The following is a 20089-nucleotide window of genomic DNA, read 5'->3' on the forward strand; positions in this document are numbered from 1 at the left end:
TCGGGCTTCCTTCCTTTCTTCTTAACATGGGATGAAAAACACAAAAACAAAAACTAAACCATAATTGTCAGCCTCACTGTAAGGAGATGGGTGACCTTTCCCCTTTAATCCCTGTTGTTTTCTCTGGGCAAGCAGGTTATATAACCTTAGTCTGGGCTATACTATAGTCCTTATGATTTCACTTTTATGATTCAACCTTTGTTTATGTAATTTTGGGAAAAAATTAATTTGTTCATGCTGCTTTTCTTTTTCTGGAAAATCTTTGGGTCAAATTTTTTGAAAGCTGTTTGTAATCTAATTCATAATAAGTTTCTTTATTCCATGTTATAAAAATCTGTATGTGGATACTGTCCAAAGTGTCCTAAAAGTAATGATTGAATTCACAGTAACAAAAGTTACAAAGTTTGTGCAAAAGTTATTGTACACCATTGGGGTACATAGAGCTTGCTATAGTTAATTTTATATATAAAGCTGCATTTCTTGTTAAAACTATTCTGTGCTACATTAAAAGTAAGTTTCTGATTAATTTTTCTCTAGCAATAAAACTGAATGCTCATTTAAAAAACTATACTGTGCTACGTTAAAAGTAAGTTTCTGATTAATTTTTCTCTAGCAATAAAACTGAATGCTCATTTAATCTCATAAATCTGAAGATGCAAGTAACCCATACATGTTGTTTGTAAATGGTATAATCAATCATTGAAACTTCTTAAACACCATAATCATTTTGAAGTTCTTCAAGTTTTCCAAGGGTCATGAAGTAAACCCGGCTATGGCGATTCCGCAGGGTAGAGGTAAAGAACAGCTTTAAAAGGAGGAAAGACACCATGAGTAGCTTTGTAATACATTATAACCAAATATTTGCTAACTCAAACTCGTAAGTTACTACAATTTTGTCTGCTAATTAGAATATTAATCTTTTTGGTTGTCTTCAAATTAAGGAATAAGTCTAAATTACACCTTTAAAAACAAGCTTTGACCATATTCTGTATAATTGTAATCCAAATGGTTCAGATGAAATTAGTGTTTCTCTGTAAGGTGTCTGTCATTCAACTGCTACAGTTCTGGGTTAGCTGGATGCCTTCATCTTAGAGAAATACTAAATGTCTGAGGAGATTGATGTATTACTCAATAAACATGTATAATTTTTATAGGCTGCTAAAATTGTCCTTAATGTCTTTTAACATAAGGAAAAAGTTATTGTGATGTTATTTATGTTGGGGTGATTTAAAAAGACACTGGTGTTTTTGCAATGAATTAGACTGGCATGAACAGATTGACATAATGCATCAAAACAATGACTTAACAGTGACATTTTGTGTAAATATGCAATTACTTTTCTGTTTAAATCACTTGAATTAGTTGGTAAAACTGATGAAATCGCACAATTGGCAACCTTCAATTTTAATTTTCATTCCTGCAAATCAGTAATGCTGCCTACTTGTGAAGACAAAATTTAAAGTACCTGGACAAGGCCTATTTTGTAACAAGGTGCTCAATTAGCATAAAAACTTCTTTCTTCCATTATTGCATTAATGCTAAAATCTACAAAAGCCAGACTTGCTCAACCATTTTGTTTCAAGTGATTATTTTCACACAAAAAGGAACATGGATGAGAATGATAAGGGATTTTCTATTAAAATAAAAAGAATGGTTGAGCAATGCTTAAGACAGAGTCACTTTGTTTAGAAAAAGTTGTTTTTAAGTAAATCAAATGTCATCAGTTATCAAATCAATGTTTCTACTGCAAAAGATAAAATTGCTTTTGTCAATAGTATGTGTATTTGAGAAAAACAGAACAAAATATATTGATGGCCTGAAAGAAAATGTCCTGAATTTCCTTTGTTGATTTCCAATGTTAGTTTACAATTTGCTCTAAGTGGAGACTAAGCTTTACCTTGTCACCTCGGGTACAGAGAAATCTCAGCTTCTTAATTGACCTGCGCTTCAGCTCATTTTCCAGAACCTTTGGCTGCAAAGAGCGGGCTTCAATGGCCCTTTGACCCCATCCTGTGGTTCTCTGTGTACATTCATAAGCTACAACACAAAAGAAATAGAGAAACATAGAATCATCTCAGCAAAAAGTAATCAGTCAAGGGCTGATTACTAGGAAGCTCATTAATTAAAGTTTGGGTTAACACATCCTCCTGTCCCCACTTCTTTCTCTCTGGTCATTTTCTTACTCGGCATGGATATTCAAAAATCAGTTTAAAGCCACCATTGTGACAAACACCAAATTACCAGGTCAACATTAATGCTTGCATTCATATTTTCTAAGATCACAGAGAAAGTTAAGGGTTAATTCTTCTGAGTTAATAAGAATTTAAAGTTACCCACAAGCATCCTTTATTTCATAGTCTAGGTGAGGTACACTGCTCCTAATAAAGGTTCATTTTAAAGGGGTTTGCATTTGTATTTAAGTGACATATTTGGAAATCTGATTGATAAAAATTAAAAAATGTCAGAAAACGACTTGCTCAAATAATGACTGTAGCAGCTCCAATGCAATTCAATTAATTACTATGTTGTAAGCAGAGTTAAAGTTAATTTGATACTGTTAAGGCTTTTTGCCTCAGAAAAATTTTATTAACATTTTCACTTTTGGGGCCCCCATTTTATAATACTTTGTAACAATACGGATTACGACAAAAATTGCCTTAAAGCAGAAAACCTAATTATGTAAATACCCATACAGACAGCTGCTGCTGGAAGCTATTTTCTGGCACATGGAGCAGAATAATCACTAAAAGTTTAACTTACAAGTTGGTATTTTTTTACATGCTTTTTGGAGAAGAAAATTTCCATAAACAAATAAAGTCATGACATTTAAAACAAACCAAGATTTTGATTTAAGTTAAAATAGTTTCGGGGACAGCAAAATAAGGCACTTTAATTTCCATATTTATATGATTAAAATTAAAAATCATTGATTAATTTGACTTCTCATTTCCCTCTATTATACACAGGAAATAGACTCTGCTTTTATGTAATTACAATGTCAACTCCTAAAAGCTTATCTTTCTCAAAAGTTCTAGGATGTATTTGTTTAAACCAAAATTTACTTGGTTAAATCTATCTAAAGATACTCAGGGCAGAAAAAGTAAGCTTTCATACAAGTATCTTTTCCTAGGCATAGTGTGAGATGTTTTGGATCCCTCAACCAAAACTTGCTAAGCATTTACTATCTCCTGCTTTCTTTTATATTCTAAATTTAAAGTACTTACATGTTTGAAATTTAGATAAGAATTATAAATAAATCACTGTCATACTTTTCCTCACAAAAAAATGGCAGTTCTGGAAAAACTCTGTAAGTCCAATTTCAGAATACAATTACAATCACCCCAGTTGTAGGGGGAAAGAAGGAAAATCAGTGGCCTGAGTGATGGGACCAAGTAATATATTTAATTTATGTGGCTTTGAGTTTTTTCACTATTTTATTAAAAATGCTATTTCTGTCAAAAACACTGAACAAGACTTTGTAATCTTAATGCAAAGGTTACCTAAGTCCAAGTAACCAGCTCATTGTGTAATTTCTACCTTAGTCACAAAACACATAAACCTGCACTCAATCTAGCCACTGAGCTAGCTTGCTTTTCTTAAGAGGAGATGCAATGATTTGGAAGTGGGAGCACTTGGTAATATTTACTGCAATTATTAAGCCTCTACATATTTGGTTGAAATGCAGAACAATGATCTTATTAACAAATGTTTTATTGTTCAAAGAAACAAAATCTAGACTATGGAAGAATGGATATGGGCTAGCTTGAAATAATAACATAGTTGGTTTTATTTAAATTTCTTAAGAAGTAAAGGGAGGGAGAGAGAGTGAGAAGGGGGGAAAGAGAGAGAGAGAGAGAGAGAGAGAGAGAGAGAGAGAGAGAGGAGAGAGAGAGAGAGAGATCAAGAGCACTTGCATTGGCTGTTCACATCCCAAAGGGCTGCAATAGCCAAGGCTGAGTAGCAGAAGGCGGGAGCCAGGAATTCAGTCCAGGATTCCCATATGTTTGGCAGAGACCCAAGTACTTTGAGGTATCACCTGATGTCTTAGATTATGCATAAGCAGGGAGCCACAGTCAGGAATAGGTCTGGGACTGTAATCCAGGAACTCCAACATGGGATGTGAGAATCTTATTGTGTGCCCTAATTGGTTGGTTAAATGCCCAAACCACAAGTTGTTTTTAGATAGAAAACCAGAGTGAATAGTTTCCTTCAGTCATTAGTATACTTTGAAAATATTTCTAATATATAAAGTTTCAGATTCTTCTAGTGCTATAACTTATTATTCTTACAGGTGTCTGAAATTCCAGGAACTTGAAATAGCTTTTTGTTTTAGGTTAGAAGCTGTCCTGCCTAAGGTTAAGAATTGTACTTGATGGAGTGGCAAGATCTCTTCAACTCCTATGATTGATTGTTCTGTGGCATAAATATAGGTTTTGATCAGTTTATCTTGAGAGCTTATTTTTTTGCCTCATATTTCTGATTTACATATTGAACAAAAGTACCACAGCCAGGGTTAGGACACACTACATTATTTGTACTTTCTTTTGCCCCAGATCTGCTAGTGACACTGATCCTGTCATTTAAAATGGGCTTAAAGGTTGGTAAGTCAATAAGTTATTGCCTGTTTAAAGATTTTAAGTTTTCAGAGTACTGCATAACACTATGTATACAAAAATGATGCAAAATGTTGTAGGAAAAATGTTCCTTAAAACAGTTCTTTCAAACTCATCCTTTAAGCTCCTTCAACTCTTTGGTATTTTCCATGTGTACTGACCCCTCCCTAGAATCACCCATATCATGAAGCCTCAAAAACCTACAGAAGGATCTCAAATCAGTTTCTGATTTCCTAGCTCAGCAGTCCTGAGTTGGGGAGGAAGGAAAAAAAGTCCTGAACTGATGAAAACGGTAAGACAGTTTGCTCTACAGTGCCATCTGGGTGGTATCTCATTGGCATTCTAGTCAGGTACATTAATCTCTTTTCAAAATATTTGGTTCTTGTTTCTTTTAACACTTATTTATTTATTTGGAAATTCAGATATACAGAGAGGAGGGTAGACAGAGAGAAAGATCTGTCCTCTGATTCACTCTCCAAGTGGCTGCAATGGCCGGAGCTAGGCCGATCAGAAGCCAGGAGCCAGGAGCTTCTTTGGGCCTCCCACATGGGTGCAGGGTCCCAAGGCCTTGGGCCAAGCTCAAGTGCTTTCCCAGGCCACAGGCAAGGAGCTGGAGGGGAAGCAGGATCGCTGGGACATGAACCTGTGCCCACATGGGAGCCCAGCATGTGCAAGGTGAGGACCCCAATCACTAGGCTACTGCGCAGGGCCAAAAAAGATTTAGTTCTTCACTGGAGTCTTACTGAGAATACCACTGACTGTATCAAATAGATTGCTCTTCTTTTATTTGGCAGTTTGATAGGATAAAGGTAGATTCTGGACATCAATGTGACAGGAAAGAATTACTTTCACCATTTGTGTGAAGTCTGTAGCAAAGGGAGTTGAAAAACAAAATGACAGATTATTGTTGCAATGCACCCTACTTAAATTAGAAAATCACTTCGCGTGAAGAACTCAGAGAACCAAAGTTGGTCTCTTGGAGGTGTTGCTGAGATTTTATTAATCATATGATCAGCACTGTATCAACTTACTAAGAGGATAAACATGCAGGAGCCCACATTATCCCTACGTGCCTTGAGAGAATGTCATAATTCCAGAAGTCTTTATTTCAAACACACATTTTGTTCCTGAAAAGAGTTTCTGCAAAGAATGTAAACGAGTAAGCCACTGTATACCTACCTACAGAGGATGGGATGTCTTTCCACACTTCCAGAATCTTCTTGAAGAGCTGTTCATTGGCTTCCATGGAGAGGGTTTCAGCATTAAAGGTGAGCATCACGCCAATCCCCAAGCAGTTAGGCAAAATGATGATATTCTGTGATAGAATGATTTTCAGGGGCTGGAATTATGTTTCAGAAAGATCTCTATGTCCAACATTTTATCAATCTTTTAATAGAAGCAGCTTGGCTCCATAGTAAAGACCAAAAGAATTTCGAAGTACAGGGAAGACAAGAAACCTTTAGTTCCAAATTAAATAGCATGCTATCCAACATTTGGAAAGCATTGCCGGCCTTATGTCATAAATTCACTTTTTAATTTCCCCATGTATATTTAGGATAAAGCCTTATTTGTGAAAAGTAGACATATATTTCTAAGACAGATAAATCTCTTGGAATTTCTCACAGTATTATGGATAATTATAGAAGAAACATTCCTTGTTACTCCAATTTCAGATTCATTTAAGCACATTAAGAAATATTTTAGCACTGGATGTGTGAACCAAGTAGAAAATACACAATTCTTGGTTACCAGTAACTCATTCAGATCAGAAATAGAAAATTAATCTAAACATGGGTTTAGCTTAAAATGCTTGCAAAGGGCAGCTTTCCAATATCCTTCACAGCCTGGAATATAAGTCATGCTCTTTTTTGCAATCTATACAGTTACACACATATATGATTCCTTACTCAATTTATATAATCTTAAAATACATACAATACAAAATTCAGAGACATCACAGGAAATTTAAACTAACACCTAAGCATTTCTGAATTTCATGTTTCATAAAATAATGTGACCAAATTTTCTTAAACCGCAGATATTGTCACATTAACAGCATTTCCTTACAACACGACCTACTGTGTTCCTCTAGCATTTCTCCATTTAACAAGTTACAGGCAAACAGGTCAGAAACTATACTTGCCAAACCCAGCGCACTCAGGCCAAGTGCTTGAGGCCATGTCTCAGCAACAACAATCCTTAAAACTAAAATGGGGATCCAGAGGCGAAAAGCAATTTTAATGCGTTCCCTGGGCACTTGCATGAGCAACTGAATCAGAGAAGAGATGAAGCAGGAGAGGAAAAGAACTTGCAAGAAAAGTTGTCTCAATAAAATTGGTTTAAAAAAAAAAAAGGACTGCTGGAAATCCAGAGAGCCTGAGAGGTAATTTTCCTTCTGGTCAGATGATTCCTGGAGTAATCCGATATCCTTTCACACACATGGCTCCTTTGAATCATTGCAGCTTTTGTAATCTCGCACTCTTGGAAGGGTAGTATTTTTACAATGCTGTTTCAGGAGACACCCTCACCTCCCCTGTATTAGAGTCCTTTTTCTTTTAATGGGTCAAGACACTAGGGCATTTAGCTAAAAATATTTTTGAGGCTATGAATAATATTAGGTCAGAAAACAATTTTTAGAAACTCATCTCTCATTCTAGCCCTCACAGTAATTATCGGATTGTTGCAAAAGGAAGTTTTTTTTTTTCCTTATGAGTCAGGTGAAACTTAACTTAAATCTCTTAAAAGATCTTTCAAATAAGTATAAAATTAGACTGACAATGCCATATTCAATACCGCACTAGTTCCTAAATAAAGGCAGGATACATGATACACCACAAGAAAGACAGCAAGCAGGAAGCTAAGAAAGAGACTGATTGAGAAGTGCGATATTTACATCAAAAATCAATCTCCTATATAAGTGGGTTTCACTAGGATTCATTCTGTACTTTTCGGATTATACATTGATACATACATAATACACAGTAAATCATACACACATATATGAGTTATATTTATGTATATATATATGTATATATTTTTATATATACATATACGCACACACAGTCACTACTTGGGTGATTGCTAATATGCCTAAAATGTTTTACAGAAAATGTTACCATTATGGTTCTGACAATTGCTCCATGCAATTTTTTAGAAATGAGACTATTTTGAAATCTGTTCAAAAGATCACATGACTATAGCAATTAAAATGTGGATGTAAGTTGTTTTCTTGGAGTTTTTATATATTGCTAAACTGCTAAAATTTCAGTCATCTATATATTAGGGATTTTAAAACTGGATGAATTGGAGAAATATAGGTTCAAGTTTTTCAAATTAATTTTCTGTAGATTAGTAAGGTTTGAGTGTGCATGTGCATGTTTGTGTGTGTTTGTGGGTAAAGTCATGTTTGAGCTCTTAATGTAAATTATATGCATAGCATTTTACAATCATCTGTATGTTAAATGTTGTGACATAATGTCACGATTTATAACAATTTCAGAGTCAAGAATTGAGGTTCATGTGCTTTTAAAATTCTGAATCCTTTGAGCAGAAATTCCAACCATAACTGATAAGTTAGGAGAGCATTTAATGACATACTTTATATCACAGTTAAAGTAATACCAAGAGGGGGATTGTATATAATGTATAAAATTTAACATATAATAAACATTATATGTAATGTTTCTTAGAGGTGGAGAAGATCTAAAATAAGGACTTGCAAACTGAAATACTCCCTTGGGTCACTTATTGTAAATACATAAGGATGATGAGGGAATACAGAACATATATACCATCTAACAGGGGGCAGAAATGAATCAGCTATAGTTGATGATGTCCAGATAGAAATGTGGACTTAATGTCAGATTTATGAATAAAAGTATACACTGCAAGTGTAAAACTTTAAAATAGAAAAATGGGCTAGAAAAAGAAAATCCATCTTCAGAACAGAGTCAGCAGTCTGGACTACGATACTCAGTGATTTTTACTTATGCATGACCATTTTTTGACAGACTATACTTACCTTTATGTCTCAGGTCCAGTATAGATACTATTAATCATAGTTTCAAAACTTTCAGAGTTTTGACATTTGGAAAAACCCCAATAGTGGTATATAATGACTTCAAAGTATCTGAAGATATTATCTTACATTATTGGGCAGGTTCACATCAGACATAACCTCAGATTCTGCATCAATGATATGATAGCCATTTGCTGAGCTGAAGAAAATCTTCAGTTTTTTCTCAGATCCCACAGCCAAGTCAACTGTCACTGGCTTAAGACCAGATGTTGGAAATACCTGCAAATATAAAACCAAACATGGCCAAAAGGCCCAAAATGACATTCTGAATAAAGCCACACTTCCCTCTTTTTTTTTTCCTTTTCCTCCCCTGGCCAGGATAACAATTGCATAATACCCAAGTGAATCTTTTAAATGGCCTATTGTATTTTGAAATCTATGTATTACAACCTTTCTTATATCTGTTACTACCAAAATTATATAACTATATTCATGTTCTAAATGTTGAGCTGTATCTTCAAAGGTCCAATTGCCAATGATCCTAATAGCCTTTATGATCCTGCACTCTGCTGTTCTTAAATTTCTTGCCTTGAGCTTCAGCAAATGAAGGAGCTCATCTGGTCTCTTAAACCGGTTCGCTGGATCAGCTGCCTGTATTTTTGCCAGTATTCGTATATATGCTTCATAGGACATGTAGTCTCCTTCGGAGTCTGCTGATTGATCAATGCATACTTGGTAGGGAGTGAAAAACGCCAGACATGTTAACCTACTATTAACTGTGCATATTCTAGGCTCCTATGATTTCTATTCCAAAGAAACAAAAATTACAACAGGATTCACTGCCAAGATCAGGTCATGGTACAAGACTGAGCAACACAGGATTCACTACACTGTAGTTAGGAGGTGGGATTTCAAGAAGAGTGAGGACCTAGACTAGAACTGTGTTTCAGGCTACATAGACTGTTGGCATTTAGCTCTTTGCTTTCCAGCTCCATACCAGGTAGCTCTGACCAATCAGCAGACACCCAAGAATGAACCCATATCCAAATATTGACAGCTGACCCAAGGCCCAGTTAGGGAGATCAGATCAGGGATGTGAATTGGAACATGTGGACTCATGCAATCTGTATAGTAACCTATGCTATCTATAAAAGAACCTAGTTATGGTGCCACTACACATTGAGAGATAGTCCCCAAAATTAGCCTTTCTTTATTATATAAACATGATGTTTTCCCCTAAAAACATACTATGTAAAAAATCCTGACCCAAGATATGAAAGTATTTCATGAATAACTTGTAAGATGTGTATCTGTCTGAACTTTGCAGAACCTACTCAGACCAGTATCACCTGGAACATATGCTAAAAATACAGATTCTCAGGCCCCATCCCAGAGCCACTAAATCTGTCTGGGGTAAGGTCTGATATCTAACATTTTAACAAATACTCCAGCTGATTCTGTTGTACTTCCCAAGGTAGGAGCTACCGAACTTGATAAATTGCTCCCAGTTTATTAATGGTCCATCATTATTATGGAATAAATAAAAATTACTCTATTAAGTGCAATTAAGGAGCACTACACACTAATTTAGATACAAAAATTTCCTTATTTATGGAATGTGATTTAAAACAATCAATAACAGTTTAATTGTTGGGTTGCTCAATAGTTACCTTCCATAGCTGATCCACAGATGTACAGTTAAACAATAATACATGTAGCAAAAGTACAGTAAGCTTAGTTACCATACTTCACAACAATAGTTCTAGAAAAAAACATGTTTAGAGCTCCAGTTTGCAAGGAATGAATACTATTCCCTCCTTCCTGATCCACAGGTATTGTGGTTCTAGCAACTGCAGCAAAAACTGTCCTCTTCCTTCCTTTCTCTTCCAATGAGGCTTCATTGTCATACCTTTTCTTACATTCTCTTTTCTTGCTACCCACCCACTAAAAAAGAACAGGGACATTCTTGGCGTCAGGTCATTGGGGTAACACCCAGAACCTGTATTTGGGGTTCTAGCAGAGAAGATCTTCATGCTGATTATTGGGAGTGAGAAGCTGGTGGGAAATTCCTGTAAACAGAGGAGTCAGGGATTTCCCTGATATTTTCCCTTGCTCTGGTGTCTGTAAATTATCTAAAAGAGGGTTAAATAATAATTATTGACATTACATATTCAATTTGCATTAACTACTGAAGAATGATAGTAATTCTACATCCGCAATCCATGATACTATTACAGTTACAATCTCTTCTCAAAAGAAAAATTGTATGACCAAAAGGGGAAAAAGATCACTCACTTTAATAGCAGTGCTTTCATCAAAGGACTTTGGTGCCCACGCATAAAGATGAATTGATGATTTCAAAGCAATTGCAATGTATGTTGTTTCTTCATGTTGGACTACAATGATAAAATGCAAAGAAGTAACAATGCCACAAAACACTCAAGTATTTGTGTTTGTAACTGAAAATGTTGTGACCACAAGCACAGACCATACATATTTTAAAACCACTTGGTTTCATTTTGATGTCCACCAAAGCGATCAAATGGCTACAAAATTTTATGGGTTGTATGCATGAGCCTTCAAGAGCATTAAAAATCATACACTGAAAACTTGAGGAACAATGATTACAGAAATGAAAGAAGACATAAACGTTTAAAAAAACTTCCCATGTTCATGGATGGACAGACTTAAAATTGTTAATAAAGAGATAAGAATTGCTAAAGCAATTTCTACATATTCAATGTAATGCCTTGTAAAGTTTTAAGGGCCACTAATTATGGAAATGAACACAATAAACTTAATTTAATGTGGAATTGAAACAAGTTCTAAATAGTCAAATCAATCCTTAAAAATGAAAATCAATGTTGGAGGACTAACACTCCCTGATTTCAAATGTCCCTGTACATTGCAGTAAATGAAATGTTACAATACTAACATAAGGATACACATAAAGATCAATGGAAGAGAACTAAAGTCAATATGAAAAAATCTATGCTCAACTATACTAAGATTACTCCAAAGGGAAAGAAGTATCAAGGAATAGTGTTGGATAATTGCATATCCACAAAAAATCATAAATACTTAAACTCCTATCTCATAGCATGTATAAAACTAACTCAAAATGAATAAAAAATACTAAATGTAAGAGCTAAAATTGTAAAGCACTTAGAATGAACACAGGAATAAGTTTTGGATGATCGTCAATTTTGCATATTTCTGAATTTGATAACAAACGTAAAATGAGCAAAAGAAGCATTGTATTTCATCGAAATCAAAACTTTTGTACATAAAGGATAGCATCAAGTGAAAATAAAACCTATTAATTGGGAGAAAATACTTGTAAATCATATCTGATAAGGGTCTTGTATATAAAATATTTAAAGAGTGCTTACTATGGAACAACTAAATGACTAGACCAATCAATTAAAAATAGGCAAAGTTTTCAATAGTCACTCCTTTAAGGACAATATCTGAATGACCCGTAAGCACATGAAGAGGTACTCAACAATATTAATCATTAGGAAAATGGTACACTTCCCAGGATGGCTAGAATGAAAAGCCACCTACAAGAGTTCTCTTTATGAGTGGCAATGTGAAATGGTATAGCTACTTTGAAAAACAGTCTAGCTGCACTACTGAAAATAATATATATGTCCACATACAAAAAAGACGTACAAAACTGTCCACAGCAGCATTATTCCTAAAAGTCAAAATATGAAGAAAATGCAAATGCTCATCAACTCATGTATGGATTAAGAATGAATCTGACAACACAGTGATATGCAGCAATAAAATGGAAAACAATACATGATACAAAACAGATAAATCTTGAAAATATCATGTCAAAATAAGAAGTTTGACACAAAAGGCCACATAGTTTGCATTTCTGCATGTTACTTGTTCACAAGAAACAATTCTGTACAGAAAGAATGTAAATGAATAGAAGTAAAGATTTATGGGAGGAAGCAAAAAGAAGAGGAATGGAATTGGAAGTGGGGACTGATGATTATGGATTTCTGTGAGGGTAATGATGAAAACTAGATCATGGTTGGGGCTGATGCTGTGGAGTAGCAGGTAAAGCCAATGCCTGCAATGCCAGTTGAATTTGGTTAGAATTCCAGCTGCTCCATCTATGATATAACTCCCTGTTAATGTGCTTGAAAAAGAGATGGAGGATGGCACATGTACTTAGGTCCCTGCACCCACATGGGAGATGCGGAGGAAACACTTGGTTCTGGGTTTTTGGATTGGCCCAGTCCCAACCATTGAGGACATTAAAGGAGTGAACCAGAAGACAGAAGATCTCTCTGTTTCTGTTTCTCCCTATCTCTGTAACTTTGCTTTTCAAATAAATATACAAATCTTTTCATAGTGTATCATGTTGATGGTCACAGAACTCCATAAACATATTAACAGGAAATTGTGCACTTTTAATGGGTGTATTTTATGTGATGTAAATTATTTTAATAAGACCCATCTTTTGCTGAAAGAGTATAAAACATACATGCTTATTCTTAGCTAGTCCTTTTGGTCCTTACAGAACATGTTCTCTTATCTGATAATCCAAATATTTCAGCCTTCATAGGGTGGGATACTGTTTTGTACTCTCCAGGAAGTCTTCGTCTGTCTCTGAATCTCTTTCCCTCTCCCTCTGCCCTCCTTGTCTCCCTCACGTTTCCTCCCCCTCACTCCTGCTGTCTCTCAATCTAACTTGTTCTTATCCAATTACTTTCTTTTGCATTGTCCCACAGTAGGTCAAAGGAGCATGATTAGTAAGCTCTCAACAAGCACAGTAATTCTCTATTTGGCAAATTCTTCATATAAAGTTAATACAAGGCAGGAATTAGTTTGAGTCCACTGCCTTATGGGTCTTGGAAGGTTATTAAAATACCAGGCAAATAGGCTCCATTGCTATCCTTCTATGAGGAGATGGTGCTGTTTCAAATGTTTATGGGACAAGTTTTTGAAATCAGCCAGGAAAACAGGGCTTAATTAGTTCTTTCCTTTGGCAAGAGGACAGATTTGCAATATAGCTAGCTATCTTTATAACTATCTCTTCTCAAAAGAAAAATTTAAATTTAGTAGGAGGCAGTTCTGCTATATAAACTTCTGGATTAACATCCAGGGATAGCTTTCTCCTCTGGGGCTACCAAATTCACATAATATGGTTGGAAGAAAGCAGCAATATCTAAAACTAGCAGAGAGCAGGGTATTTAATGCTTATTGGATCTAAGCACTCATACTGTTCTGTAACGTTGTATATGTTCACATATACACCTGCAAAAACCCATCCTGGGAAAAAGTTACTTTATATGTGCAGAACAAAAGTGATCAGTCAGTATAGAAATGCCCTGTTACAGTTTATAGAATGTGATTCCTGTTATCGCCCATTTCCTCCTATGTCCTGAAGGGGCAGGTAGTGAAAAGGGAAAGAATATGAATGAGGCTAAGAGAAGAGGTGATTTGCTTTAGAAATCAAACACAATGGGTGGACATTAACTACATAGTCCTTAGCAGCTGAGAGCAGGATTGAGCGATCCTGGAGTAGTGGCTTCACTCCACAGTGAGGGTTGTGAAGACACAGATATGAAAGCACTCTAACCAAACAGAAAGTGATGAGAACTTGTTGCCATGCATATTGATAATAGGCACCAAAGTCAGCAGATCATAGGAGAATTTTCTTTTTGCATCATCATAATGCCTCTTGGTCAGTATTAAGAAGTATTCTTTGTTTCTGCAGTACCAAAGAAGGAGAAAATCATGAGTTGGGAGGCTGCTGAATATACACAAAGAACATGTATATATTTCAAGCTATACAGACAAATGCAGGACAGAAATATTGGCTTATTTGGAATTTTTAGGGTGACTGGAAGGCAGGAAAGTTGAGGAAGTGCTCAAATTTAATTTCATTAGCTATTTCAGTCAATATTTTCTCAATAACTGTCAAGAGTATAGCAATGAAAGACCTGGAAGTTACCTCAATGAAATCCACTCATTTCTGTATGTGAAGTTGCAAATTCTTTCCTTTTTCCATTTCATCATTCATAACCATGTACTTCACCAAATGAAGCAAACTATACATGTATAGCTATGTAAACACAAAAAGGGACTTACGGACACTGAAGTGCTCACAGCCTGTCAACTTATCAATGGCTTTGCAGGCCTCCTCAGTCTTCAGCATGTCCTCCTGTCTTTTTTTACTTTCTGGATCATTATTCAAAATCTTGTTTCTCAGCCAGGTCAAATGATACACTCGAAGTCTGTTCTTACGACCTGATAGACAGAATATTTCAATTCAATAATCCTTTTCATATATCAGAACAAAAGTGTAAGGGGATAGACTAGCATTGTGGCATAGTGGGTTAAGTCACCGCTTGTGATGCTGGTATGCTATTTCTGTTCCAGCTTCCTGCTAACATACATGGAAAGGCAGTGCAGGGATGATCCAAGTGGTTGGTTCCCTGCCCCCTCCCCTCACTCCATGTGGGAGATCAGGATGGATTTCTGGCTCCAGGCTTTGACCTGGCCACTACAGCCATTTGGGGAGTGAACCAGAAGGCAGAAGTTCACACATTCATTCTCTATGTTTCTTTCCCTCTTCCCACCCCATTGTATGTGTCTCCCTTTCCCTCTAATGTTGTGCCTTTCAAATAAATACATGTATAAATAAATAATTCATTTACAAACCAAAATTATTTTTCCTTTTTAATGAAATACTTGTATTAAACTAAAACAAAATAAATTTGAAAACTCACATTATATCAGATTCTCTTCAGAGTTTGGAAATGTGATAGTCAATTCTTTCTTAGGTTCTCATTTCAAACACAGTTAAGGTGTCTACCAGCTTCCTATGTGTCTATCCAAAATGTATCTAAGACATTTCTTTGGAACAGGTTAAGAATGCCTATACAGAGTAATCACAATTACCATTCCTTCATTATATCTTGGTGTTTTACTAAGTCACAAGCCTGCTGTGGTTCAGAACCTAGAAACTGTTTCTGGTAATGAGTGTATGAGAGGGATGGCTGAGCACTGAATTTTTGGATACTCACGGCAGCAGGATGGATCTCTTTGTACTGCCATTTTGGTAAGCTTCCAAAATGACTGGATAATTTTGTTGTATTTTACTCAGCCTAATTTACCTGTAATGTTAATTTTCTAATCGCAAATCTCATCAAATAATTACTATTTATAGGGAAAAATAGGCTATTATAATCTCAAATTTATCTTCCTTTACAGTGTCCACATGCATTTCTTTTAACCGCCTTTTGAGTTTGATATTATAAGATTTCTAGGCCGAACAGCAGGATTTTATTTGTTTATGCAAATGATTTTAATATGTTTTTATATATTTTCGAGTAGTATTAGGGTCCAGGAAACTAGGTTAATGGCCTTTTTATTCTTAATTGGTAACAATAGATTTTCACTTTAAACTATTGATATTTTATAATATTGCTGTTGTTAAAACTATTTCATGCTAAATGATCTAATGCTAAAAAAAAAAATTATCTATTTGAAAGGCAGAGCTACAGAGAAGGCCAGGGATAGACCAGGTGAAAGCCAGGAGCCGGGAACTCCATCTGGGTCTCCGATGGGTAGCAGCAGCCTAAGCAGTGGGCTTATGCTCCACTGCTTTCCCAGGTGCAATAACAAGGAGCTGGAGGGTAAGTGGAGTAGTTAGGATTCAAACAATTGCTCCTATGGTATGCTAGCATTATAAGCAGTGGCTTAATATGCAGTGCCACAACCTGGTCCGCAATTATTCACATGGAAGAGAAGTTTAAGCATTGAAGGAAACATTTGAGTTTTTTTTTTTTTTTAAAAAAAAGCTGCATAAAAAGTAAAGAAATCTGTTATCCAGATCTGTAGCATATAACTCATAAAGATGTTTCTGTGTAACTCTAAAAACTACAAATGAGTGATCATGAAACATTATGTCTTAGAGCATCCATCCATGTATGTGTATGCTTTTGTGATGAAACTTAGCCAGGGATAAGTCTCCTTTTATTCTTACTCCTTAAACATATCACAAGCAAGGTATAGGCTGGGTACTGGTGTCATTGTGTGTGTTCATGAGATGAGATTCAGAGCTATAAATTGTTGGAGGTTATTCTGAACAGATTCAACAAATATGTAAGTATATGGTTTATCTTACCATTTACCTACATTATGAACATCACAAAGGCAATTAGTTTAAATTGCAAAGAAATTCAGAGTAGGAATATCTGCTGTCCCAATTAAATGTTATATTTAAGTGTTCTGTTACGAACACTTTCACCTGAGAAAGTCTTTAACCCAGTTTGCAGCCTAATTAATCTGCATAATTATTCAGCTAATTTTAGTTCTTAAACAAACCAGAGATGGTAATCAGCAAATTGAGTGGCTCCACGACTTGAATCTGGCGGAAAGGTCTTCGCTTTATAAGTTTCATTATCTCTGCTTTTCCACTCCTGTCCATCAGATACAGACTGGATCTGGTTCCCAGCAGCAAATTGACTCCTGTTCATATATAAAGAGAAAAATGCTGTATTAGCTTAGATGTGTTTTGTAACTGTATTTATATTACTACTTTTCTATGCCAGTATGCTGAGTAATTTTTATCATTCTAAGCTAATGTAACCTCAATAATGTGTAAATTTATACCTTCCAACGATAGGGCAAATTTCACTGAAAAATAGGAAAATACAGAAGATAACACACGCTCTGGAAATACTCTACTGGCTGGTTTTTGGTAGGCCAATTAATAAACAGGATATCAAACCTATCTCATTTGTAGTACTCCAAACTTTATCAAAATCAATCAGCATTCTGAAAATCATCATTACACACTCTAAGTTGAGCATATACAAGGGAGTTAGTTTCTCCTTCCCAACAGTAACTTGTTTTTATGCTGTTAAAGGTTTTAATGCTGCTAAAAATAATTATATTTTAGGTTTTAATACTTTAGATTTTAATAATTATATTTTATGTTTTAAAATAATTATATGCAAATAACTTTCTCAAACTGAGTAATTCCATGTTAATAAAGGTATGTTTAAATTTTACAGAGGCTGCATGCATCTGGAATTATTTCCTTTGCTTCATGAATCTTAATTCCTACACTCCTGTTTATCTGTTGCCTGACTATTTAATACACACATTGTTTAAAGATTCAGTGAGAGGGCTACAACTGAGAATATAACTAAAGTTACAATACACTTCGAATCACTGTGGCAGTTTTTCACTGTGAGACACAGGTGATAATCAGTCAAAAAGGTGAACCCCTTGTTCTTTGTGGGCAAAAGGAGAAAAGAAAAATGCACCTGCCTTTGTTTTCCCAGCCTGTCCTCTAATTCTTAGCCAATGGCACTTTCAGAGACTTCATTTTCCTCTCAGAGGAGAGAAGAAAGGGAAGACAGCTGATTTCAACTATAATTTTTTATTTTAAAAAACACAAAACCACAAGTTCTCACTCATTAACTACATATCTAGGTAGTCAGCCCCACTGAAAGGTTAACACCATCTTGTTGTCTGATATGTTAAATTAGCAAAACTTTGAAGTTGGCAGGCATTCAACCTGCTCTAATTTTAGTTTAAAGTTCTGTGTCCTATTGATGCATACCTTAAGCAAAATCTATGAAAGTGTCAAGTCAAAGGTTACCATTTGCTTTGGATTTCTCTCTTCCTCATTTTCATTAATTCTACATCATTTAAAATAATTCAGACCAGCTTGGAGTAAAATACTGTCTCAGCACTGTCCATGTGGTTGTGTTTCTTATGAAACAAAGGATTAAAAAAGTCTATTAAAGCTAAGGTGTTATCAAAAGAACTTTTTTTTCCCTCTGGCAATCTATAACACTATTTCAAAAACAAGATCCTGCAGAAATCTTTCTTACAATGCCCTCATTAGGTATTGTATGCTGAACACAAGCCTAAATCAGAAATAAGTTCAAATGTCTAAATAATCACAATCTAGTCTAATTTTCTACTTTGGCCAAGCTAATTCATGTAAAAAACAAAAAGATAATCAAGTAAAGGTGGGACACAACAATTCAAACTTCAAGCTTCACTGAGTGAAAAAGTCAGCAAAGCCAATTCCAAGCAGAAGAATTACTATAAATACACTTTTTGTTTGATTGGTAATGGTTTGGTAAAAGCAAACACATGTTTTATGTCCATAATTTATCACACGTTTGCTACATAGGTTAAATGCATATATAAAAATATATAATATTATAATTATATTATATATTATATTATATTATATTATATATATTATATACATAATACATAAAACCTCTGTTTTAAGAAACCAAACTCACCCCACAGAGAACCACAGCAGATCTCAGAGGTGAATTCCTTCTCATACACATGGATTAGTGGTTTTTTACTTGCAGAGGAGACATAGCGTGGGTTGACATTGACTTCAGAGGGTCGCTTAGGTGGTTCCTCCGGAACTTCTACAAAGCCAGCATACACTGTGAAGAAGAGGGAAATTAGGAGAGAAATTAGGAGTCTTTGCACTATATAAGTGCTTTATCGTAGTTACACATGTGACACAGTCTAGCCTTATTCAGCTGTCAGATAACATACAGCATACAGTCAACACCATGCATTCAACACATATGCATAAAATATATATGGGGCGACAGTTAAGATGCTGCCTGGGATATCTTCATCCTATAGCATAGGACCTAGGCTTGAGACCTAGCTCTGCTCCTGGTTCCAGCTTTCTGCCAATGTGCACCCTGAGAGCCAGTAGGTGATGACTCAAATACTTGGGTCACTGCCAGTCACGTGGAGAACCTGGAACCTGGAATGAGTTCCAGGTTCCTGGCTTCAGCTTGCCCAGACATGTGTGCTACAAGCAAATGGAAAACTCTCTCTCTCTGTTCTTCCATCCCTCTCCCTCCCACTTTTAGTGTCTGTATCTCAGTCTCTCTCTCTTTTTTTTTAAAGATTTATTTTTATTATTATTTTTTTTATTGGAAAGGCGGATATACAGAGAGGAGAGACAGAGAGGAAGATCTTCCGTCCGATGATTCACTCCCCAAGTGAGCGCAACGGGCCGATACTATGCCGATCCGAAGCCAGGAGCCTCTTCCGGGTCTCCCACGCGGGTGCAGGTTCCCAAAGCCTTGGGCTGTCCTCGACTGCTTTCCCAGGCCACAGGCAGGGAGCTGGAAGGGAAGCGGGGCTGCAGGGATTAGAACCGGCGCCCATATGGGATCCCGGGCGTGCAAGGCGAGGACCTTTAACCACTTGCGCCACCGTGCCGGGCCCCTCAGTCTCTCTTAAATAAATGAAAACCCAAATAAATACTGCTTATAGCCCTTGCCTATATTCCTGCTAAATTCTATTCTTTTTACTTTTGGTTGGTTAAATTCTATTTAGTGAGCACAAAGCCTTAGACTATACTGTAAATTAAAAGGTTATCTAAAAAATTTTAAAACTACATAAGTGAATGTGAATATATTTT

General features: G+C 35.7%; 1 protein-coding gene across 1 annotated transcript in view; it reads right to left on the minus strand.

Annotated features, from left to right (window-relative positions):
• Nucleotides 1-709: 709 nt before the first annotated feature.
• Nucleotides 710-20089, minus strand: part of NRK (Nik related kinase) — a 127412-nt gene continuing 108032 nt past the window's right edge. Inside the window, exons 20-28 of the mRNA XM_041000089.1 lie at nucleotides 18933-19088; nucleotides 16987-17130; nucleotides 14746-14904; nucleotides 10923-11027; nucleotides 9220-9362; nucleotides 8761-8910; nucleotides 5793-5952; nucleotides 1898-2037; nucleotides 710-805 (exon numbers count right to left, since the gene is read on the minus strand). Of these exons, the coding sequence (XP_040856023.1) occupies nucleotides 710-805; nucleotides 1898-2037; nucleotides 5793-5952; nucleotides 8761-8910; nucleotides 9220-9362; nucleotides 10923-11027; nucleotides 14746-14904; nucleotides 16987-17130; nucleotides 18933-19088 (1253 nt within the window). The remainder of the gene's footprint in view (nucleotides 806-1897; nucleotides 2038-5792; nucleotides 5953-8760; nucleotides 8911-9219; nucleotides 9363-10922; nucleotides 11028-14745; nucleotides 14905-16986; nucleotides 17131-18932; nucleotides 19089-20089) is intronic.

The sequence above is a fragment of the Ochotona curzoniae genome, unplaced genomic scaffold, assembly GCF_017591425.1.
Source record: "Ochotona curzoniae isolate NIBS_2020 unplaced genomic scaffold, NIBS_Ocur_1.0 scaffold_1852, whole genome shotgun sequence".
Classification (NCBI taxonomy): Eukaryota; Metazoa; Chordata; class Mammalia; order Lagomorpha; family Ochotonidae; genus Ochotona; species Ochotona curzoniae.